The following is a 24,072-nucleotide window of genomic DNA, read 5'->3' as shown; positions in this document are numbered from 1 at the left end:
AGTGGGGACAGGGGATGCATTGAGTCTCTACTGGAAAGGAGCAAGAAGGAACTTTCCAGAGTGCTGGTGGCAGCCCTCCTCCACCTGGGTAGTGCTTACACTGGCGTGTTCGCTGTGAAAATCCACTAACTTGTGCACTTTGAGCTGTGAGTTTCACTGTACATCATTTAAACCTCAGCAGCACCGTGAGAATGGGAAACCACCCGAGGCTTGCAGAAGTTAAGCAACTTGGCCAAAGACACACAGTTATTAAGTGGCTGAGGTAGTCTGGGTCCTCTCAGACCTCAAACCCAAGTCTGCTGGGCCTCAAATCCAGGGGTTGCAAATATTGAGCACTCACTCTATCCATGGGACCTGTGACTACTGACAATAAGATCTCACATGGTTTTCCATTTGCACTTTGACCAAGAGGTGCTCTTCCAGTAAGGAGAGCCCAGCGGCCAGTGTCAGCCCTGGCCCGGTCAGCTCCCTGCGGCACTCACCTGGTCCCAGTCCTGCGGCCGTCATCTGCGTGGCCATGAGCCGAGCCAGGTGCTTGATCTGGGCTTCGGTGCCTGCTGACTCCACTGGGGTGTAGATCGCTTGGAAGGAGGCGGGCATGGCCTCGGGCAGGTACACCATGCTGATGAGGACCTGCGAGATGCCAGGAACCTTCCTTACTTACTGACCCAACGGACGATGGTTCCACACCCAGGCCAATGCTGGCAAAATGGCAGTGATGAGGACAGGCCTGGGCCGCCTCTCATGGAGCACAGATTCTTGTGCGAGTGAGAGAGAAAACGAGTACTGATGCAGTGTGGGTGGCATACGAGAGAAGGGAAGGTGGCCAGGCGTCACACCAGGAAGGCCAAGGACAGCTCTGGCTCCTCTGGGCGGTGGCATGTAGGCTGGTTACTGAGAGGTGGGCCGGAAGCAGACTGACAGAGAGTGAGGCCTTGCAGCGGTGGGGGCAGGTGGGTGGGGAAATTCCAGGTTGTAGGAATGGCATGAGAGAAGGCTAAGAGGCACCAGAGCTGCTACTCTGCCCAGAGACTGGAAGGAGGTTCAGCAACAGAGTATAATATGAGCTAGAAGTTGATTTAAAACAAACAAAACACAAAATCAGTACCCTAATAGAACAACATATCCACGTCTGTCAGGAATCGATAACAAAAGATAACTTCAACCCCCTACAGGCTTGGAAATTTGAATGCATGCTCTTAAATAATAAGTACAAGAGAAAGATAATGAAATAAAACACGGAAAATACGGTACTTAAATGGAAAATCGGACCCTCAAATGCTTATATTGGAAGAAAAGTGAAAGTGAAAGTCACTCAGTCGTGGCCGACTCTTTTGCTCCAGGCCAGAATACTGGAGTGGGTGGCCTTTCCCTTCTCCAGCGGATCTTCCCAACCCAGGAATTGAACTGGGGTCTCCTGCATTGCAGGCGGATTCTTTACCAACTGAGCTATCAGAGACTGAAGACTAATGAGCCAGGCATTTACCTTTGGGGAAAAACATTGAAAGAAAGTAACATGAAAGAAAGATAGCAGAAACAAAGAAAAAAAGAAAGACAGCAGAAATAAAACAGAAAAGGTTATGAAAGACGATCAAAAAACTTAAGAGCCAGTTCTTTGAAATGGCTTAAAACAAGCAAATCTATGGCAAGAATATCCAAAATAAAGAGGAAGGACACAGTATCAGGGATAAAAAAAAAAGGCATGTTATTACAGAGACAGCAGGTATTACAAGTGTGAAAGAATCCTATCAACAACTACATGCCAATAATTTGAAAAAGACAATTTCCTGAAGTGTGACAGGGATAGATAAGGTACAACAAGTTGATGGAAGCCAAATCAGACAGGGCCTAAGGCAAGTTGAATTTAAGTTTTATCTGGAAGGAAGCAGAGAGCCCTGGCAGGGATTTGAGCAGAGGAGCTTCATGACTTGTACTTGACAAAGATGCCTCTGGCTGCCGCAGGGAGAGTAGAAGGCAGAACCAGGAAGAAGTGGTCCTCTGTGGGAAGAGGGCAGGGCCTGGATAGGGCAGGGGTCAGTCACAGGGATGGGGAAGAAGGGAAGGGCTGGAGGGGAGGCGGAAGCAAAGAGCTGAACTTCCAAGTTTCTGGTGTGGGGACAAGAGGCATGTGTGCCAAGAACACAGGAGGGGCTATGGGCCTGTACTGGAGTGGGAGGAGAAATTTCACAAGCTGAGTTTTGACATGTTAAGTCTGAGGTGCCCGTAAAACACTCAAGGAGAGAAAGATGCAGGTGGCCAGACATCTAGGCCTGGAGCTCACCGAAGAGATGTGAGCTGGAGAGTAAACTCGCTGCCCCAACTGCCCAGCAACTAACCCCCTCGGAGCCTCTAGGGAGAGAGAAGGGAAAGCTGATGGGGACTGCCATCGAGCATGGGAAGAGAGATTCTCCAGGAGTGTCCAACAAAAAGGTCTCGGTGCTGTTACAGCCTGAAGATTGATGTGAGGACCACCACCCTCCCACCTCCTCGCCCCTCCCCCAGTCCAACTGCCTCATCAACTCAAACCAATGGTTCTGTTACTTCGGAGCAGGACATCTTTGAAAATCTAAAAATGACACTGGCCATCCCCCCCCACCAATGCCAATCCCACACCACATAACAAGCAAGTCACGGGGCTGATTCTCCAGTTAATGAACCTAATAGGCCCTCCCTGCAAAGGAAAGGAGAGAGAGTGGGTGGGGCTAGATTGAGACTTAGAAAACCCGAAGGGGAACTATGAGGGGGGTGGGCGGCGTGACAAGTGACCTCTTGAAGGAATAAAGATCATCTACGAAGAGGTCCATCCAAGGTCAGGAAGGCCCAGTGGACCACACCCTCCCAACCCTGAAAACAGAAGTGTTTCAGGTCTGATGTTATGTGCAAAAGGTGGGCAGTGTGGAGCGGAAAGGCAGGGGAAGACTGGAGACCCTTCCTCCCTGCCTTGTGGGAAAAGGCCCCTAACGCGTCCTCACCAGATTGGCCACGTTGTCGGGTGTCAGCAGAGGCTGGAGGAACTCGGCCGTGATGTCTGTGTCTGATTGGCCTGAGATCTGGGCTGAGGCCTTCGAGGTTCCCGAGGGGCCTGGCTCCAAGTCCTTGTCCTCATCGTCTTCCCCCAGGTTGGGCTCTGGGATGGAGGAGACGACGAGATGCTGGCTCTCTGGAGGGAGCACCGGGCCCTTCTCTCCTCTCAGGCACCCCTGGTGGTCCCTGCCCCCAGGCAGCTTCAGCAAACAGCAGCAGTGTGCCCATGTGACCTGGGGAGCTACCCACCTCTCTCTAGGCCCCAGTTCTCCTCATCTGAGAAATGGAAACACCAGCCTGGCTGACCACACTAAGCTCCAAGAAGACAAAAAGGCTAACTAATAAGCTCAGAGCTTTATTGTTGAAAAACACCTATCTTTGAAATAGTGCTCAGCCTCACAGGGAATCAAGAAAAAATAAAACATCCTAATAAGACAACAAATTTGCCTATATGATGAACAAAGAAAAAAAAAGTTAGTAGTGACAGTTGTTAGTGGGGGTGTGAACTGTCGAAGTATAAACTGGTATGGCCTTTGGGAAAGGCAGTTTGATAGTAGGTCAAAATTTTAAACGTGTATACCTCTTCAACACAGCAGTTCCACTTATAGGATCTACCCTAAAAACTTACAGATATAGCTGAGGTAAAATGCACAGCAAATTCACAGCAACACTGACGGTACAGAGATACAGCATACAAAGTCTATCAAGAACAGGCTGGGTGAATACAAGCACAGAGGTTCTAGCTCAGGGGAAAAACTAACTTAGTATGAACCTTAGAGAAAAAGCTTTGTGTGCAAAGATGTTCCCTGAAGCTGTAGTTATAAAAGTGGGAAAGCTGGAATGTTCAATAGAATGATGATTTAAGTAGATTAAGGCAAAAATATGACATGTTACACAATCTCGTCAAGTCTGCAACACATGTAACAGAGCTGATACCCTGCATTAACCAAGGGCACCTCCAATTCAATTACAAAAGGCTGAACAGCCCCATAGGACGGGTACTTCACATAAATGCAAACAGCTGATAAATGTGAAACAAGGCCCAGCCTAACTCCAAAACAGGCAAGAAAGCAAATTTAAACCAAGGATACCATTTATACCCAGGGGGGTATCTGGCACTCACACACTGCTGGGGTGGCATACACTGATGTGATGAAAACTGTGGGAAAGCTGCTATCAGAAATTTACAGAATTCCCTGGAGATCCAGTGGTTAGGACTTCCTGCTTCCACTGCAGGGATTGTGGGTTCAATCCCTGGTCAGGGAGCTAAGATTCCACATGCCACAAGGAGTGGCCAAAATAAAGAAAAAAGAAATCAGGTGGATAGGTGGAGAAAAACAGATCTCTACCTCAATCTTCATACCCAATAAGTTATTTTTCAAAATAAAAAACAAAAACAAAAACAAAGTTCCATCCTTTCTTTTTAGGGGGGGAGCATCATGGGATCTGTGTATTGCAACACAGCCTCCCCTCCCCCGAGATTACTTCACAGGAAAGGAGAACTCTACACATCAAAGGCACTTCTGAAAGAAAACCTAAGTGTTAATACTTGTGGCTTTGTTACTTTTGGGGAGAGGGGTGAAAGGGAGACTACTTTCATTTTACTCCTTTCTGTATCACTTAAGTAATTACTTTTGAGTCTATTATATTCTTCAATAATTTTACTTTGACATCACTTATTATATGTCATCATATTTATACAATATAATCTATCATGTAAATTAAGCTTACAGTTTCCTGTAAATAATTAGAGATTTTGGACGTGGTCAGTCCCTGCCACCACCTCCTGCCCGGCCTGACCCGGCTCCTCAGCTCACCCAGCTTCATCTTCTTGAGCGTGGAATCCGAGTCGTCTCGGGGCCGCTTGCGGGCATCCTTGCTGCTGGGCATGTTGCGGGCGATCTCCACCTGAGGCGTGCCCAGGTCCACCAGCAGGGTGGTGATCTGAGCCTGGAACTCCAAGGACGCTGGGTGCTTCAGCACATTCAACAGGTGCAACTTGAGGTTCTTACGCACGCTGCTCACCTGAGATTTGGCCAGTGTTGGGGGCAGATTGGCTGTGAGAAAAGTAGCACGAACTTTATGCTGTGGACAGAGCTCATGGGGCCCTGCCCACCTGACTTCCTACGCCCCACCTTGGGCAGTGGTGGCAGGCATCTCCTGGCAGAGCTCCTTCACTCTCAGATCTACTGTATGGCCTTCCCCCTGTACAAGCTGATATTCCTGAGAGGTCTCCCTCGGTATTAGTCAACCTTAAAACAGAAAACCCAGCCTCCCTTTTATTAAACATTAAGTCTCATCTCCCTCTACCTTTGGTCTGGAAATTCCAACACACTTTTCCTAGGGAAAGCAATAATCACCTGCAGAATGCTTCAACTGAGCTGCCACAACAGTTCATTGTTGGTCCCTGACGCCAGAATGACCTTCAAACGTCTAACAATCACCTTGAGAGGTGAGTCTCTCCTGTTCCACAGCAAAAGAGGATGCCTGCAATTGTGCCTGCCCAGCATCCTTTCCCACTTCCTCAGCCAACAACACTCCCATTTTCCTTTGAGGGAACCACCCCGGCTCCATTCTCAGTCCAAGGGGGCAAGAGCCTCAGAGCCAGTAAGAACACTGCAATTCCTTGGCCATTGTGATTGGTTGGGAGATAGGCTCACAATGTCTTCTTGGCCAATCAGAAACAATGAGCCCTTGGACCTCTGTTGGAACGGCTGGGAAGGAGACATTCTCTTTCCCACGGGGTTGCCAAGAAGATGGAATGGAAGTCTGGAACAATTGGGGGCCATCTTTTCTACCCTAGGAAAGAGACACATAAGAGCCAGGAGAGGGAGAGGGACTCTTGATCTTCACACACTCATGCCTCAGCCCCACACCTTTCAGTTTCACACATGCACAGAAGTAGAGACCAGGGTAATGAATCACCATGTAGCCATCAACATTTCACTGATCTTGGCACATCTCTCCTCCCTGCTTTTTTAGGGGAGACAGGGGAAGAGCTGGAGTATTCTGAAGTACTTAAGACACCAGGTCACTTCACCCACACATACCTCAATGTTAAAAGCAGCTCTGAACCATGTTTCTGTCACCTGCAATCACTGAAAGATATGTGTCTAATCTAGAGAATCCTTCCTTATGTCCATAACCTACTAGACTGACGATGATGAATGCTTTAGGGGCCTGATATTTAGCCCACATTTTCTCAGAAAAGAGGAGACTGGTCTGTGGACAGGGGAAGTAGGGGAGGGGACCAACCTACCGTGGAGGGTTTCGTAGGCCTGAATCACCTCCGACATGAACATGGGCCTCTGGCGGGCAATATTGGCCAGGGAGCCCAGGGCTGTGGTCAGGTTGATGGAGGAGATAGCAGGGTGCACCATGAACTTGAGCAGCTGCTCCAAGGCTGCCTTGCCTTCTTCCCACAGCACATCTAACGAGGGAGAGAAGAGGACCAGTTAGTAGGGGGCTTTCTCCCTGGCCTCCAGAGAGAGCAGTCTTTGGGACCAAAAGGAGAAAGATCCTCGTACATGGATGGCTGTGACTGGCTGAAAAAACTCAGGAGATTTAGTGCATGATGAGTCTGACTACAATACTATTAATAAAAATCGAGAGATGACACTCAAAGCATGGGCTTGCAATACTGACAAAGTAAAAATAATTTAACATATCCAACTATAAAGAATCTGTCTGAACTGCACTGACGTAAAACTTTGAATATGTATACATGTGACAACACACAGATAAAGGACTCGAAATTCTCTGAACCACCATGTTCCTTGATCCAGTCATCAAAAGTTAACTCTTAACAACTGTGGCAAGTATCTTTCCTGACATTTATTATGCAAAAACCTACTGGATCCGACATTATACAAAACAGTGACTAAAATATAGAATGTAATATAGCCATTCTAATGAAATATTTTGTAACATCTGAACATGATACTGTTTGGAAAAGATGCAACTTAATTTTTGTTGAGTTCAAAACGTGGTCAAACAATCCAGAAGAACAGCTAATATCTGTGGAACGCTTACTATGCCAGCCATATAAACTCACCAAAAGCTCATGCTAACACCCTAAAGGAGATGCCACAGTAATGACACAGGATTTACCAATGAAGAAACAAGCTCAGAGAGAACAGGTCGGGTGCTCAAAGGCAGAGCAGGGATTCAAACACAAGCCATTACACTTTCCTGCCTCTCAGCTGGAAGTGTTAAGCAGGGCCCTATTCTCTGCAAACAACAAACCCAACAAGCACAGAAACTACGAACACACACATATTAATACCCGTCTCTGCACAGAAAAGGCCTGAAAGGAAACCATACTCTTAGCGGTATTCACCTCTGAGAAGCAGGACTGGGGAAGGAGGTGATTTCCCTTTCTACTCCTCCATATTTATTGCTTGACACTAAAACGTGCCTGTACTACTTTTATAATTTGCAATCAGAAGAACTGTGTAACTAGCTGGTATTTACTACTGAGTGCTCACATTCTCATGGAACAGCACTACAAGCCTGGAAGGGTACTACTACCACGTTCATTTTACAAAAGCAAGACAAAGTTCAGAAAGAAGTAATTTGCCCCAGCTCACGTGAGTAAGAGAGGTAACGCTGAGATCTGAACGTGGCATCAGAGCTCCAGAAATGAAAAACTAAGGAAGGGGGAGAGGGGGAAGGAGGAGGAGGAGGGAGCCGGTGCAGTGACAGGCCAATGGGACCAGCTGACAGGGCACTCACTGTACTGGATGTAGGGGTGGTCACGAGGGATGCGGTCCAGGCTGATGTCGTGCTCCTGGCGTCGGGGCACCTCCGAGTCAGCCATGCGGGGCGAAAGGGTGACGATGAGGCCCTCCACGAACTTGATGGCATGGGTACGGATGCCGTCGTTGTCAGAGTCCAGCAGCAGGATGATGTCCCCAGCCATGGCCGACACCATATCCCAGCAGGCCTCCTGGAGCTCACTGATCACCCGTGACTTCACCATCCACTGTGTGTGGGCCGGGGAGGGGTGGACAGACAGGCAGATGGGGAGAAGACACCAATCACCGACTCCACCACAACTCAGAGATCCATCAGCAATAATAAATACATTCACTGGGGACATGTTCACTGAGTTACAACTCCGTCCCGGCCCTGGGCTAGGTGATGCGGGGGACAGGACCCAGTGGTGACCAGGCCAGGCCTGGTTCTGCCCTCATAAGGTTCAGAGGTAGTGACAAGGCTGAGTGTTGGAGGCTCAGATCTTAAAGAGGCCAAAGGAACAACAATGCCGACCTCTCAAGGTGGTGGCAAGAGAGTAAATGGATTTCTTCCTCTCAATAATGTTAATGTACATCACACCACAGTGTGGACCCAGCTGGCCCATTTGGTCACAAGACCTGGTTCTCGGGGACCGTTTGCGGAATGCATAAATGGATGGATGGATGCAGGGAAAGATGGGTTAATGGCAACTCCTGGGCCATTACAATTTAGAGCCCCTCGTTGTCTGTCCCTAAAGATTGACAGCACATCTTGACCTTGGAAGATGTGATCTGATGCTGGTTGTGGGCTCTAAGAGGCGAATGAGGCCTGTCAGGCTGGGGCAACCCCAGGCGGGCAGGGACCCCTACCTGCAGGGCCACCTTGTAGAGCTGGGTCATGGTGAGGATGGCCTTCTTTACCACATTCACATTCTCATCCCTCAAGAGCATGTTGAGGTTCGCGATCAGTTTCAGCAGCAGCTCAATGTCTCGCTTGCTGGGGATGGAAGAAGAAAGGCAAGGTCAAGGTGGCCTTTGCGTAGGTGATGGGAGCCTGCGGCCTGCAAGGAAAGGGAAATCAGGGCCAGTGTGTCAAAAGACTGGAATGCAGATAGGCACCCGTCGTGTTTGCCAGCATCTGGTACCTTCGGACACAGGTGCACTCGAACATGGTCCAGGTTGGTCCTGCAACGCCCACTCTCTCGTACTATTAGGGCCCACAGTTCACCTAAGAGGCAGCAGTGCCAGACCACTGGTGTGAATCTGAACAAGCACCTTTGTCTCATTTTGAATAGTTCCTACCTGGAGGCCTGTTGTGAAAACTGCAACAATACATGTAAAGTTCTTAGAAGGGTATAAGAAAGCATTCAACAAATATTAGTCATTAATATTTTAAAGCACTCTGTCTTATGTAATCATGAGTTTTGTTTACTAATTTCTTTACCTAAGATGGAGGGCTCTGAAAGTAGGGGCTTCTTTCCCATCTGGGTACTAGCAGATTCTCATTTCTTGTTGAAGCAAAGAATGAAAAGGCCTTCAATAAATATTTGTTCAGTGAATGAATAAATTCAAGGCTACACCCAGAGCTCAGAATGTGTATTTTTACATCATGTTACAATCTCAAGTTAAATATTAAGCTAATCAGTCGAAAAATATGAAACTCAACTATCAGCTACATGAAGGCAGAAACAATATCTGTTTTTATCCAGTTCTATTTCTATAGCCTGACACAAATGCCTGGCACATAGCAGTCATGTGATACATATCTGGAACAAAAAGTGTTTTGGCAAACTCAGAAAACATACCACAGATTGTCCCAGTAATCTATGAAAATTCTGAAACACTATGTTACTTACCTGAAATTAATATATTATAAATCAACTATACCTCAAAAAAATATCACTCTTTTTTGCTTGTTTGGAGAAAGTTAAATTTTTAAAAATCAAAAGTGCTATATATGCTAACATGTTAAAAAAAGACAAAATTAGCATTTATCAGTGAGGAGAGGGAATGGGGGAGGGGCAAGATGGGGTAGGAGGATTAAGAGGTACAAGCCACTACATATAAAATAGATAAATTTCAAGGATATATTGTACAGCTCAGAGAATATAGTCAATATTTTATAATAGCTGAGTGGAATATAGTCTATAAAAAATTTCAATCACCATGTTGTATATCTGAAACTAATATATTATTATAAATCAAGTATACCTCAACTGGACAAAAAAAAAATTCTCCCAGTAAAACATGGGAGATTGAGAATCTGGGCAATGGTGTTATGGACATGGGTTAAAATCCCAGCACTGCCACATACTGGCTGTGTCACCTTAAGAAACTCACTTCACCTCTCTGATTCACGGTTTTCTCTTCAGTTAAATGGGCCAAACAAATAATCCCATGTGTGAGGATCGAATAAAAAAGTACTTGGTACAGCAAGGGAAATGGCTGAAAAATGGTCAGATGTTGTTTACAGTCTGGAGGCAGAGTCGACAGTCCTTACTGATGATGTAGGTGTGAAGTGTTGAAGAAGCAGAGGAATAGTGGACAAGTCCGAGATTTGGACCTTATTAAGTATCTGCTGGGGAATCGGAGGGAGAATGCGTGTGGGAAGCAGAGGGCAAGACTCTCAGGGCAGGACCAGGCCAGGAGCCTGAGAGGCCGACTCCAGTAGGGGTGCTCCCACGCGTGCCCGGCAGCACCCCGTACCAAGCCTCCTCGATGAAGCCGATGACAAATTTGCGCACTTCGATGGACTTGTCTGCCTGGAAAGCGATGATCTCCTGCCAGGGTCAGGAGGAAGGTGGGTCAGAGTTGCACCAGGATCCCCTCCCTTATCCCCACACCCATACCCCTTCTCTCCTGTTGGCCACTCACATCCAGGAAGTTGTCCAGTAGTGTGGGATCTTTGTTGATGATCAGTTCCTGCACCTAGAGGCAGATGGGGAAAGAGGGGGACACAAATATAAAACCAGGAGCTGGTCAGTACAAACAGGCGCGCAGAGGAGAAACCCACATGGGGGCAGCATATACATTCAGTTCAGGTTCAGCTCAACTCCCAGCATGGCCTAGGCAAGCGGCTTCCCTTGAGCCTCAGTCTACCCTTCTGTAAAATGGGAACCAGAAACAATAGCTTACAGGGCTACTGTGAGGCTTCAAGAAGATGCTACAAGGCGCAGGTCCTGGTGGACCCATGAGCGTGTGAGAGGTGCCGTGGGACTCCTACCTTCCTGAGGCTCATCCAGCAATTCTCTCCATGCCTTCTGTTTCTACTCCCCATTCAACTGCTGCAGTTCAGCAGGCATTTTATCACAGGGAAAGCCCATTTCTTGAGGCCCTTGTGTAATACCTGCCAGGCTCTTTGGAATAAGCCCCTCCCAAAAACACTCTCACAGAATCTCGTGCCTACAAGCCAAGGCACTATTGGTGAACAGCCCTGACAACCACCCCATAAGGGAGGCCCCGTGAGAACCCCACTCACTGCTGAGGTGGCATTGGCTACCCAAGGCCATGTGCAGAACAAGTAGAACTGGGGTCCCCTGAACTCCACCTGCCTCCTGTTCTGAACCTCACTCAGCACCCCCTAATTCCTCATCCTCTTGCTTCTGTACAAGCTATTCTGCCCTCTGCTCAAGACACTCTCCCTCTTTCCCTTGGCCTGGTTCTCTCCTTCTCCTCCAGGTCTCAGCTCAGACATCCCTCTTCCAGGAAGCCCTCCTGACTGCCCGCCACTAGGCTGGGTCAGAAGCCCCCTCTGGGTCCCACACCCCGCCAGGCGCCTCCGTCTCAGCCCTGCCCACTCTGAGTCCCCACTGTTGGGTCACCTGCAGGTCTTCCCCACTGGACAGGACTCTGGTGGAGAAGAAACTTGAGGATCAAGAGCATAGCATTTGGAGTCTGAATCCAGCATTCAGGTCCTAATTCTGTCAGGTCCTAGCAGAGTGACCTTGGGCTAATTTAAGCCCTGAGACTCTATTTCTTTCTCTGTAAAACAGAGAAGAAATTACCCTGCCTCAGAGAGCTTTTGTGAGAATTACACGATGGTGTGGCCGAGCAGCGCTGAGTGCCGTAGCCCGAGCGCTTAGACGTGGACGCTAGCGCCAGTACCCGTGCCCTCTTTGCCGAGGCTCCCATCCCGGCTCCTCTCGTCCTGCTTAGCCCAGCATCACCCTCTTCCCCTCACCTGTTTGAGCACTGTGATCTTTGAGTCGTTGGTGATCAGTGCCGCCTGGTTCAGGAGATCTACCACCTGGAAGGAGGGTAGAAGGCAGATCAGCCCAGCTCCTATGGCACTCCTGAGATCTTCCAGCTAGGGGTGGTGCCCCGAGAGAGGGCCCGGGCCTCCCCACTCCACACCTCTCTCTCGGTACTCACTCTCTCTGATGTGGTCATGCCATCGATGCCCGGCCCCTCCTCTTGAGTGAAGAACTGTGAGGCCACACTCCGGCGTGTGACGCTGTCCCCACTGCTGGCTGCCATGGCTGCGGCCCGGTACCCGCTGGAGGGGAGGATGGAGCAAGCTCTGGGTCGTTACTCCACTGTCTGTGAAGGACCCAACCCTCCTTTCCAGCCTGTTGGGTCCTTTCAAGCCCCTCCTCCTTCCAGAATCTGGATCTGACTGTATGTATTTGTGGGGCTGTAATCGGGGGGAGACTGATGTCTCCCGGCTAAGAGGCTGCACCCCCATGGAGAACCAAGCCTCATCTCCAGTACTTTACAGAGACCAGGTTGACCACAAACAACTGCTGGAGGACTGAAGAGATGCACGCAGAGCAGCCCTCTGGTCTCAGTGCCCCTCGTCTCTCCAGCTGGGTCCTCCACACAGTAGGTAAGTACTCAATACATGAGAGAAGGCCTAATCAAACAAATTATACTTCTGCCATTTTCTGTAATTTTATGACATTGTGTTTCAAAAGAAGTGGGGGGTATTTCTGGACATCTCTCCCAAAGTCACACTGGCAAAAATCAAGAAATAAGAAGGATATCAATTACAACACTATTCCCAGTAGCAAAAGACCGCTGTCAACCCGAGTCTTCTCAAACAGGGAGACGGGCTGAAAAACTGTGATACATCCACAAAATAAAATACTACGCAGCTGTAAAAAGGAATGAGGCAAATCTCTCTGTGTGCTGATAAACAGTGGGCTCCAGCACATATTAAATTAAAAACAAAGTGAAGGCAATCTTTACTCTATGTTCTCTTTTCACAAAAGAAAGGAAAAATATATGTATTTGTTAAAAAATAAAAAACGAGTGGAAGGAAAACCCAAAAAGTAGAAAAGGGAGGAAATGGGGAAAAAAAGATGGGTCTCAAAGAATTATCATCATGAAAAGATGACAGTGATAGTCTGCTGCCTCACAGAGGCATGTATACGATTCTACTGATTTTTGTCAAGTTTGTGTACGTATGTACACAGAACGACCTGAGGCAAGAAACAGCTGGGTCTCAGCTGTCTCTGTTGTAAATCAGGGATGGCAACAGTGGTGATCTCCCAGAACTATGCTGAGGATTAGATGAGTTAACACACATAGTAAGCATAAGTACAGCTATGTTCACGTGCAGGGAAAGAGATCTGAAGGCTATTGCAGAACACTGTTAATAATTTGAGGAAGTGAAAAAGATGCATCTTTTGAAAGAACCATAATATACCGTACACAGCAGTTTATACTCAACAGGTATCTGCTGAATGCATGACTGTCCAACAGCCTCCTTCCTGGTCTCCCTGCTGCCTGTCACCCCCACATCTTGCTTAGAGTCAAAGCCAAAGTAAGTCCTCACCACGGCCGGGCAGACCTCACATGAGCTGGCTCTTCTGTTTCTGCTCTTTCTCTTGGCTCTTTCTGCTCCAGTCACTCTGGCCTCCTGGTCATCGCACCAACATACCCCTTCCTCTAAGCCTTTGTGCTTCTCTTCCTTCTACCTGGATTACCCCTCCCTTCAGATACTGCCACAGCTCCCTTCCTCCTTATCTCCTTCAGGTCTCAACTCAAATATCCCAGCAGCGAGGTCTTCTCTGACCATCTGATTTCAAATTTCCATTTACTCTCCCTCACCGTCTGTGTCGCTTTGTTTTTCTCCATGGCATGGATCATTATAAACACACTACATATTTATAAGCTCCATGAGGGAAGAGGTGTGTGTGTTCACTTTATCCCCAGCATGGAACAGTGCTTGGCACCAAGTCAAGAAGGAGAAGTGAAGTCACTCAGTCGTGTCCGACTCTTTGCAACTCCATGGACTGTAGCCTACCAGGTTCCTCCATACATGGGATTTTCCAGGCAAGAATACTGGAGTGGGTTGCCATTTCCTTCTTCGGAGATCTTCCCGACCCAGGGATTGAACCCAGGTCACCAGCATTGTAGGCAGACGCTTTACCGTCTGAGCCACCAAGTAAGTCATCTAGTAAGTATTCAATAAAAATCTGCTGAGTGTGACTTCCCTGGTGGTCAGCGGTTAAGACTCTGAACTTCCAATGCAGGGGACACAGGTTTGATCCCCGGTAGGAAACTAAGATCGTACATGCCACGCAGTGTGACCAAAAGATAACAACAACAAAAAAAATCTGCTGAGTAAATGTCAAAGGGCTTCAACAATCACTGGGCTTAGTATCCCTCAGTATCCCCTAGTTTGCCCTTTGGCTCTGGGAATGCTTGAAAAATAACAACTAATATTTATTGAACATTTAATATGCGCTGGGCACAATTCTCACCCAGTAACTTATTTAAACCTCACAACACCCTATAGCCCATCAAGCTCCTCTGTCCAGGGGATTTCCCAGGCAAGAATACTAGAGCGGGTTGCCATTTCCTCATCCAGGGGATCTTCCCAACCCAGGGATTAAACCTCAGTTTCCTGCCCTGCAGGCAGATTCTTTGCCACTGAGCCCCCAGGGAAGTCCCAATTCTCATGTTACAGATGTGGATATATGAAATCCAAGGAAGCAAAATCACTTGATCAAAGGCTCATAACTTGTAAGATGCAGACCCAGCAGACTGGCTGCAGAACCTAGCCTTCTCAGTAGTGCACTGGACTGCCTCTCTAAAAAGAACTGCTTCCCCTGCCCCCCAGCTCTGTTCATGCAAATTAAAGGTCATGGCCACCCAACAATTCAGTATACTGCTGTTTCCCAGCAGAACACAATGAATGCTTTCATGATGAATTTTCTTCTCTTTTCATGATGAGAATACACTGAGTCACCCAAACTTTTTACCTGGTGTCCTTCCTCTTCCACTGTTTTTTTTTTTTTTTTTTTTTAATGTATATCCATATTTCATTTGGGCTTCCCTGTGACTCAGCTGGTAAAGAGTCCACCTGCAACGCGGGAGACCTGGGTTCGATCCCTGGGTTAGGAAGATCCCCTGGAGAAGGGAAAGGCTACCCACTCCAGTATTCTGGTCTGGAGAATTCCATGGACTGTCGCAAAGAGTCGGACACAACTGAGCGACTTTCACTTTCAAATATTTCCTCTACTTTTGTCAAAAAGGAAGCATATGATAAGCACTGTTTTCCATTCTGCTTTTCCCTTAACATATGCTGCAGTACATTCTTTGTCTCTGGTTCCTTTTTTACCCCCTTCCCTCATTCCTTTTTACAGTTCCATGAATTTTATTTTCTGACGGCTATCCGTTTTTTCCCTGCCAGTCTCCCTACTAAAGAACATCTGGGGGTGGCTTGTAGTCTTTTGCTATCAACAATAATCATCGTTTCCCCTTCCGTCTCGCTGTGCTCCTTACAGAGTCCTGCCGCCCCACTCCCACCTGGAGTACGACGACTTCCCTTACATACACAGAGTGGCCCCCTGAGAATCGTTCATTCATTCAACGAACCTTAACTGGGAGTTTTCAGCGCGATTCCGCAGTGCTGGGAACACAGCGGAGACCGACAGACACCCAGTCCCTCCCACCGTGGGGCTCACGGTCACAGACAGGACTAACAAGCCACACAAATAAAGATTCAATAACAAGTGAGACCCCCCAGTGACATGAAGGAAAGGAACAGCGACCTATGAGATCGTCCAACAGGCGGATTTCGGGACGGAGGGCGGGAAAGGAGGGCTTCGCAGAGGAAGTGACGTTGGTGCCAAGATCAGAAAGATGAATGGGAGTCAGCCAGGCGGAATTAGTAAAAGGATGTTGCAGACAGAGGGGACGGCATGTGCAAAAAACCTGAGGCGGGAAAGCGTATGGCGAGTTTGAGGAAATCGAAAGGCCAGTGCAGCTGGGCGAAAAGAGGGACCAGCAAATTGGTAGAGCTGAGGCCGGGGGGTGCGGACGCGCCTTGGCGGCCACGCTGGAACTTTGCCCTGAGGGTACTGGGGAGCCACGGAAGGGTCCAAAAGCTGGGCAGAAACTGGGGTCCCGAACGTCACTGCTCCCTTCTCCTCTCAGTGTCCTCACTGCCCCCGACAGCGCTCCTACCCTTTCAGAGTCCTTCCTCCCTTCGTCTCTGGCGCCCACGCTGCTCGCCCCCCGCTCACCGCGGCTCCGGCTTCCGTCCCCCTCGCGCCCCCTCAGCAGCACCTCTTCACAGACGCCGCCGCCATCTTCCGCTTGCCGCCGTGACACTACGCAATCACAGCACTCGGCGGATCGCTGGGAAATGGAGTCCACTCTGTACCAGCGCCTCCGCCCCTACCGCGCGAGCGGCCTTCCGCCCTCCCCCTCTGCGAAGCCCGGGCAGACCTTCATTTCCGGCTTTCGGGCGCCATGCCTCTTGGGAAATGTAGTCCTGTGACAGGGGGCGGGACGGAAAGGGGGCTGGAGGCTTCTGGGAAATGGAGTTCACGGAGACTCTGGTTCCCTGGACGGCTGATGTTAGATTGAACAGAGTCGGGTAGGCGAAGCTTGTAGGTCTTGCCGGTTGTCTGCGGTCTCAGCGGGATCTGAGCAGAGGCCCCGATCCCCTCTACCTTTTGTCCTGGCCGTTTACACAATCTGGAGCACTTCCAGTTATCAGACGCTTCAGTCTTCCAGTCCGTCCAAAGGGAAATGTGGTTTCGAGGGTCTCCTACCGGTCCTTATAGTAATAGTCACACAGCGGGACCTCTGGAGACCACTCGGCTCTGAGCCCCCTTTCCACTCCAACAAGTCTTGCTGGCTGTTCGCCTGCTCCAGTTGAGATGATGAAAACCCTAAGGAGAAGCGACCTAAAGTTCTGCCCTCGAGGCTTTTAGAATGAGCAATTGTTTCCCAGTTAAAGCTCCCTCACTCTGCAGCCGTCCCCAGCTCTCTCGTCCTCGGGCTGCGGATCCCGGCGCCTGAGGTCTGTCTCCTCGCAATCCCGCAGGGGGCGCCCCAATCCGGGCGCACCGCCCTCGGGGAGGCGGGAGGGGAGCCCAGGGCTGGCGAGGGCGGGGGTGTCCCGGCTATAAAGCGTGGCCGCCTCCCGCGGCGCCCGGGACGACTGGGACCCTGGGCGGTCGGACGGACGGGCGCGGGTCGGAACTCGGGCAGTGCCGGCCGAGAGATCCGAAACTCTCGGTTCTCCCCGGGCCGGAGCGGGGGCGGGTGGGGGCGCAAGCCCGGGGGATGCTGGGCTCGGTGAAGATGGAGGCCCACGACCTGGCCGAGTGGAGCTACTACCCGGAGGCGGGCGAGGTGTGTCCTCGGGGATGGCGGAGCGGGAATTGGCGGGGGAGGAGGGGCGGGCAGGAATCAGGGTGCCGGGTTAAATGGGGGTTAGGTCCTGGGTGTGGACTCCAACGGTGGCCCCAAATAGAACCTGAGAGCGGGGGAACTGGACACACGGAGACCAGGTGTAAGGAGTCAGAGACGGGGGACAATGCATGGGAGCGCGGTTTAGGCAGGCTTGTCGGAGTGAGGGCTTAAATGGGAGTAAGGAAGATTCTGCCAAGGGTCAAGTCATAGCTCATACGTGAGGGCTGAGTGTCAGGGACCCAAAGTAAAAGGAATTAAAATGAATAAACCAAAGATAGGAATCAGAGCTCCGGGATACGGACAGAGCTGAGGGATTAGGCAACCGGGTTCAAAATTAGGGAGAAATATAGTGAATAAGAGATGGGAGAGGGAGGTCACCATTAAGAGAAGTCTGAGTTGAGAGTTCAGGGTTAGAATTTTAGTGTTAAAGATGGGGGTCTGGGGTAGATGTAAGAATTGGGGTTCTGGGATAAGGATTGGGGTTGAGTTCTATTTTAAAGTTAGAAATAGGGGTAGGTGCTCAAGAATAAGAGATGAAAGTGGTCAGAGATGAAGCTTGGTTTGGGGAGTGTGAAATAACAGGTAATTTAAGAGCTGGGGCTCAGATAGATAAGGGGCCAGATGCAGTCAGAGTCGGGATCCTGAGAGCAGGGGGTAGGGGCAACAGCATTGGCAGCAGAGGGGGTCAGTCTCCACCTAGCAGGTCCCCACTCTTGACCCTCACCCCTCCCAGCTGAACTTCAGGGGTCTAAGTGTTATTAGAGAAACCCTCAGCAGGGATTCTCCTTGCTGGAGTCTGGAGGGTTTCAGATTTCGCCCACCCCCGACCCACCCCACCTTCCACTGATCTCCACAAATTGCTAATGTCCTCACCAGTCCCATCTCGGACAGGACGAGACTTCCCTGGAATAGGGGGCAGAGAATAATAATTCGCTTGCCCTAGCTGATGGAAAGTCCTTCCCCAGGTCTAACTTGCATTCCTCTTGCTGCAAGGACTCCGTCTTAGCCTGCTTCCTCTCTAGTCAACATTATGAAGTGGAGGCGGGACAGGGTCCTAGCCAGAAGTTTATGGGGGTCTGGATACTTGGGTTTCTAACCTGGATGGGGACTGTGGGCTTGAGGTGGGATGTGGGACTGCAAGGGTTGAGTTCTCCAAAGACACTAAGATCTGGGGTTTACATGGGCCCCAGCGTGCCTGAGTTCTGGGTCTGGGGTTTGAAGCTGTAGGGTGGGACTCCTGGATACCCAGGCCTGCAAGGCTTGGCAAGGTGCCCAGGAGGGGCCAGTCCTGGGGCTGTGGAGGTGTGAGGTGCACGTGGGGTGGGGCAGGGAAGGGATTGAGAGCGTTGAGAGGTGGAGGCGATGTTGGTTCTAGGGTGGGGAAGGCAGAGACCAGGTTGGTGGTGGAGGCTTCCAGGCAGTAGGAGAATCTCAGCTGAACGCCTTGCATAGTTCAGATCCTGGGGGTGTGCTCTAAGGATACCAACTACAAATCAGTGTTTTGGAGGTGTATCTTAAAAAGTAAATGGCGGGGCTCTAGGCTTAAGGAGTCATTATTTGGGGCACAGCCTGAAGCTTAGGGGACAAGGTGTGTGGAAGTTGTCTCTGAAATTGAGGGACAGTCTAGAGATGGTCATCATTTGGGGGCATATTTTGGAAGAGATGACATGTAGGGGGCTGGAAATGGACGTACTGTGTGAGGGTCTCCTCAACCTTCCCATCAACAAAATCACCTCCTCCACCTGGGTCAGAACAATGAGAGGAGAAACTTCTGCACTCACTCAGCAACTGAGCACTGGGGGGAACCCCACACTGCTTCTTGCCCACCACACCCTTCTGCTGGGGTCATGGCACCCCCCTCCACCAGGCTAGCTCTTTGTCTGGAGAGAAATTGGAAAGTTATAGTCCTCAGGCATCCCCCCAGTTCTCACAAGTCAGCTGGTCCAACTGCTCCCCCCACCCCATTTTCTAGATGGAGAACCTAAAGCCTCTCGGAGTGTAGGGGCCACCTGAGGTCCTAGGCTGGGACCAGGATTAGAAACTAGCTTCTGGCTTCACACCGCCTCCCTCTGCTCCCTGTCACACCCTCCTCCAGAGACAATAAGGAAATGAAAGGGGAGAAATTCCAGCCTCCTGGGGTGGGGGTGCAGGTCCCCTCAGGGCTTCCCCCCCAGTCTCAGCCCCGCCCTCACAGGGGAGATCCGGTTCAGACCCGGACACTGGGGGTTCATCCCAGCCCCGGGGCGTGTGAAAGCTGACGGTGGATTAGGGCAGCTGGAGGCTTGAGGTCAGACCTCAAGAAGGACTTCCGTGTGGGTGGGGAGCCAGAAAAGAAGGGCTCTGGGGTCCCAGTCTGTCTTCCTCTGCGATACAGGAGTCTGACTGAGCTGGAGAAATGTCAGGGGTCATAGAGGGATTCAGGAACTCTCTGTGGATCCCCCTGATTTCCGACACCTCCCCTCTCTCCAAAGGACCCTCTTCCCTTACTTTTGGGGAGGGACCAGAGCCAGCCAACCACAGGGGAGACCAGTGCATGGGGGAGGGGAATAGCTGTGGCTCCAATTTCAATGTGAGACTTCTAGAGAGAAGGTGGTGCCCAGGGAAGGGGCAGAGAGATGCAAAGACGTACTGAAGGAGAAAGAAAGAGGGGTGGGTGGGAAAGGAGGGGGGTAATCAGAGAGAGAGTTCCAAGGACTGGAGAAAGAGGTGTGAGAGAGATGGGCGGGGGCAGAGGAAGAGAGAGGTGGGGGCTGTGAGTGTCTTTTTATGTGAAAAGAAAAGCAGAGGAGGGAGAGAAAGAGATGGAGGAGAGAGACAGAGATAAAGGGAGAGCGCGTGGGGGCAGGGGTGGGGAGGGGAGAGAGAGACAGAGGAGGGAGGGAGAGAGGGAAGGAGTGTAGAGGTACCGAGATGGGGAAGGAGATGAACAGACACATAGAATGCCAACAGAGAGAGTCAAAGAGACCTAAGTAGAAAGAGCTACCTGGATAGACACGCGAAAAGACAGGGGAGAGTTTCTCTACTGGAATGCAGACCTGGGGTTGGTTACCACCCGTCTCCGGCTCCCCGAGTGATCCTGGCAGTTCCTTTTTCCCTCTGGGCCTTGGTCTGTGCAGACTCTTAAGTGACAGAGGGGTGAGATGGGACACACTGACTCAGTGGTGGTTCCCATCAGAGCTAGAGCAGCACCCCCAGTGCCATGAGACCAACCCTACCCCCCTGGGACAGGAAGCAGGACAGACAGACAGATGGAATATTGCCAGAGAATGAATGGAAGACTGGATGAAAGGGATAAATGCTCACAGAATGAGAAGTCCCCATCCACCAAGCTTTGTACTTTCCTTACTTGTTCACTTCCTGCTAGACTGACAGCTCCCTGAGAGCAGGCATTTCTGAGTCTTAGTCACTGCTTTTATAGCTCGATCTAGAACACCCATGTGGAGCCAGACTGCCTGGATTCAGAATCCCAGTTCTTCTCCTTCCTTGCTGTGTGACTCCTGGACAACCTCTTTGGGGCCTCAGCTTGCTCAGCTGAAAAATGGGTGTCATGATAGCTCCTCCCCCATAGTGTGGCACAAGGATGAGAGCAGAACTTTCCTGGGAAGTGCCTGGAGTAGTGCCCAGCACACAGTAGGTGGTCAGTTGAATATTTCAGAGAGGAGATAGTTACTTACAAAGACATAGCAATGTCTACCTTATTTCACTGAGCGAAGATGCATGTTTTTCCCCCATTTGAACCTTTCTGAAAATGGAATGGATTTTACAGTCAGTGGTGTCTGGAGATTATAATTGACAATGTTTTTTTCCATTCTAATTGACACTTAAAATACTGCTGAAGCTTAGATTTGATGACATTTAATAAACAAATGACATATATTAGGTGGAAATATGTAATTTCTGATTTTCAGGTGCTTTGACTTATAAAGCTATAATTTTATAACCTAAAAGATGGATAGAAAGTACACACGTAGATTCCATTATTAGATAAATCAGCAGTTCTCAATTTTTTTTTTACTTTTTGGTCTCAGGACCTCTTCACACTCTTAAAATTATTGAGGACCCCAAACAGTTTTTATTGATCAGGGCTATATTGGTTGTTACCACATTCAAAGTGAAAACTGAGACATTTTAAAAATAGGTATTCATTCATTTAAAAATAGCAACAATGTGTTAGTATAAGCAGTGTGTATTTTTATTAAAATAACTGTATTTCAGGACATTGACGGGGAGGAGTGGTGCGGTGGCATTTTTGCCCGTCTCTTTAGTGTCTGGTTCAGTAGAAGCCAGCTGGATTTTCCTAGCTGCTTCTACGTTTGGTCTGTTGCAATATTCTATGTCATGTGGACTCTGGAAAACTCCACTGTACGCTCCTGAGAGTAACCAAGTGAAAAAGGTTAGTCCATATCTTAGCATTATACAAAAATGGTTTGACCTCGCTGATCCCCAAAAAAGAGTCTCAGACAACTCCCCAGGGTGTCCTGGACCACACTTTGAGAACCACTTAAAGCATGTGCACTCCAGGACATGAGATGTGGGAGATGGGTCAGGGAGAGGGGTGCGTGGAGAGGGGGCAGAGAGAGAGACTTGAAGAGACAGCCATTTACAGACGCAGGTAACAATGGAAGAGCAAGACGCACAGACAGAGGGACCCAAAATGGGCCCAGCGACGCTTTGCTTACCAACAGAGACTCACCACTTGCCGTCTCTCCTTCTCTCCCTATAGGTCTATTCTCCGGTGACCCCAGTACCCACCATGGCCCCCCTCAACTCCTACATGACCCTGAACCCGCTGAGCTCTCCCTACCCCCCAGGGGGGCTCCCTGCCTCCCCACTGCCCACTGGACCCCTGGCGCCCCCAGCCCCCACAGCGCCCCTGGGGCCCACCTTCCCAGGCCTGGGTGCCAGCACTGGTGGGGGCAGCAGCTCAGGGTACGCGGGCCCGGGCCCGGGGCTGGTCCACGGGAAGGAGATGCCGAAAGGGTACCGGCGGCCCCTGGCCCACGCCAAGCCGCCCTACTCCTACATCTCGCTCATCACCATGGCCATCCAGCAGGCGCCGGGCAAGATGCTCACCCTGAGCGAGATCTACCAGTGGATCATGGACCTCTTCCCCTACTATCGCGAGAACCAGCAGCGCTGGCAGAACTCCATCCGCCACTCGCTGTCTTTCAACGACTGCTTCGTCAAGGTGGCGCGCTCCCCGGACAAGCCGGGCAAGGGTTCCTACTGGGCCCTGCACCCCAGCTCAGGTAACATGTTTGAGAACGGCTGCTACCTACGCCGCCAGAAGCGCTTCAAGCTGGAGGAGAAGGTGAAGAAAGGGGGCGGCGGGAGCTCGGCCTCCAGGAACAGTGCGGGGTCGGCCTCCGCGGCCGCCGCCCCTGCCGCCACTGTGGCCTCCACACCGCAGCCGCAGCCCCCGCCCCCGGAGCCGGAGGCCCAGGGTGGGGACGAAGTGGGGGCTCTGGACTGTGGCTCGCCCGCTGCTCCCTCCACACCCTATTTCCCCGGCCTGGAGCTCCCAGGGGAGCTAAAGCTGGATGCGCCCTACAACTTCAATCACCCTTTCTCCATCAACAACCTGATGTCGGAACAGTCGCCAGCACCCCCCAAGCTGGACGTGGGATTTGGGGGCTACGGGGCAGAGGGTGGGGAGCCTGGGGTCTACTACCAGGGCCTCTATTCCCGCTCTCTGCTTAACGCATCCTAGCAGGGGTGGGGTGGGAGCGTGGTGGGTGGGATCCGGCTGTAGCTGATACCATCGGGCTCGGGGCCTGACCTTTTCCCCGCGGACGCCTTGCTCGTCCAGTCTGTCAACATCTTGGTCCGCCTACTGCTCACTATGGTGACTGCCATCACTGGGCATCGTGTTGATCCACTGAGTACTATGATAGCTGCCAATGACATCGTGGTGGGCCCACTGAGTACTGTGAAGACGGCCATACTTATCGATGTGATGAGGTTGACCTGTTGGGTCTTCAGATGGCCACCCTCTGATGGCTCCTCAGGTGCTGTGATGCCCAGCCTCTCGGCTGAGCCTCTGGATGCGATGGTGGCACCGTTTTGGTTACGTCTTCTTTGGCCCATTGGGTGCTGTGATGGCCACCATATTGACCGTCTGCCATCACCCGGGTACCGCTGTGCAACATAGTGGCCACCACAGCCCCGGTGCTGGCCGTGTCATCCCTGTCTCTGGTGTGAGCTGAGTGAGGGGTAGAGATGAGGATACTCCTTTTTTTTTTTTTTTTTCCTGGAGCCCATTCTCCCTCTGATCCAGGAGAAACCAGAAAGGACTGGTTAGGGTGTGGAGGATTTCTACTAAAGTCTGGTTCTTGCCGAGGAAGGGGGTTACTGGCTGTGTTTGACCATTAAAGGCACCATTTCTGCCTCTTTATTGAATGTATCTTTTCCTTAGCCAGTGGGCCCTTCGAAGCTGAAACAACTGAATTGCTGTGTCCTGTCCCCTCTCCTTCCTGCCCCCAAGAGCTGGTTGCCTCTGGGGGAAGGGCTGGGGGAGGCATCGACCTGACCTTTGGCTCTTTGCTGTCCCTGACCCCAAGGACAGTTTGCTCACAGATAGCAGCCCCCGCAGCCGTGGGGCCGGGGCAGCAGGCGGAGGTGGCTCTGAAGTGACCAAGGCCATCTCCCCGCCCCCACT

The 24,072-nt window shown here is 50.6% G+C and overlaps 2 protein-coding genes across 5 annotated transcripts in view; one reads left to right on the top strand and one right to left on the bottom strand.

Annotated features, from left to right (window-relative positions):
* The window catches only part of SYMPK (symplekin), a 33,154-nt gene extending 16,736 nt beyond the window's left edge, over positions 1 to 16,418 (bottom strand). Inside the window, exons 1-12 of one of the 4 annotated variants that reach the window (XM_040252493.1) lie at positions 16,235 to 16,335; positions 12,462 to 12,612; positions 12,132 to 12,255; positions 11,941 to 12,006; positions 10,635 to 10,688; positions 10,467 to 10,540; positions 8,631 to 8,757; positions 7,759 to 8,008; positions 6,284 to 6,454; positions 4,842 to 5,081; positions 2,973 to 3,127; positions 483 to 633 (exon numbers count right to left, since the gene is read on the bottom strand). In XM_040252493.1, coding sequence (XP_040108427.1) covers positions 483 to 633; positions 2,973 to 3,127; positions 4,842 to 5,081; positions 6,284 to 6,454; positions 7,759 to 8,008; positions 8,631 to 8,757; positions 10,467 to 10,540; positions 10,635 to 10,688; positions 11,941 to 12,006; positions 12,132 to 12,236 — 1,393 coding nt within the window. In that variant the 5' untranslated portion in view covers positions 12,237 to 12,255; positions 12,462 to 12,612; positions 16,235 to 16,335. Of the gene's footprint in view, positions 1 to 482; positions 634 to 2,972; positions 3,128 to 4,841; positions 5,082 to 6,283; positions 6,455 to 7,758; positions 8,009 to 8,630; positions 8,758 to 10,466; positions 10,541 to 10,634; positions 10,689 to 11,940; positions 12,007 to 12,131; positions 12,256 to 12,461; positions 12,713 to 16,234 lie in introns of all 4 variants that reach the window. The other 3 variants (XM_040252495.1, XM_040252494.1, XM_040252496.1) reach the window with 3 other exon arrangements.
* A 741-nt stretch (positions 16,419 to 17,159) lies between these two features.
* FOXA3 (forkhead box A3) lies at positions 17,160 to 23,806 on the top strand. The gene is made up of 2 exons (XM_040252492.1): positions 17,160 to 17,354; positions 22,138 to 23,806. The coding sequence occupies exons 1-2, from the start codon at positions 17,286 to 17,288 to the stop codon at positions 23,122 to 23,124; spliced, it is 1,056 nt and encodes a 351-aa protein (XP_040108426.1). The 5' UTR covers positions 17,160 to 17,285; the 3' UTR covers positions 23,125 to 23,806.
* The last annotated feature ends 266 nt before the right edge of the window (positions 23,807 to 24,072 follow it).

The sequence above is a fragment of the Oryx dammah genome, unplaced genomic scaffold (assembly GCF_014754425.2).
Source record: "Oryx dammah isolate SB20612 unplaced genomic scaffold, SCBI_Odam_1.1 HiC_scaffold_13, whole genome shotgun sequence".
Lineage (NCBI taxonomy): Eukaryota > Metazoa > Chordata > Mammalia > Artiodactyla > Bovidae > Oryx > Oryx dammah.
The sequence above is the reverse complement of the archived record's forward strand: the minus strand, read 5'-3'. Positions and strand labels throughout refer to the sequence as shown.

Coding starts and splice junctions, on each gene's coding strand:
- FOXA3 (XM_040252492.1), top strand. CDS start 17,286: ATGCTGGGCTCGGTGAAGATGGAGGCCCACGACCTGGCCGAGTGGAGC. Junction 17,355..22,137: donor ACTACCCGGAGGCGGGCGAG/GTGTGTCCTCGG, acceptor CTCTCCCTATAG/GTCTATTCTCCGGTGACCCC.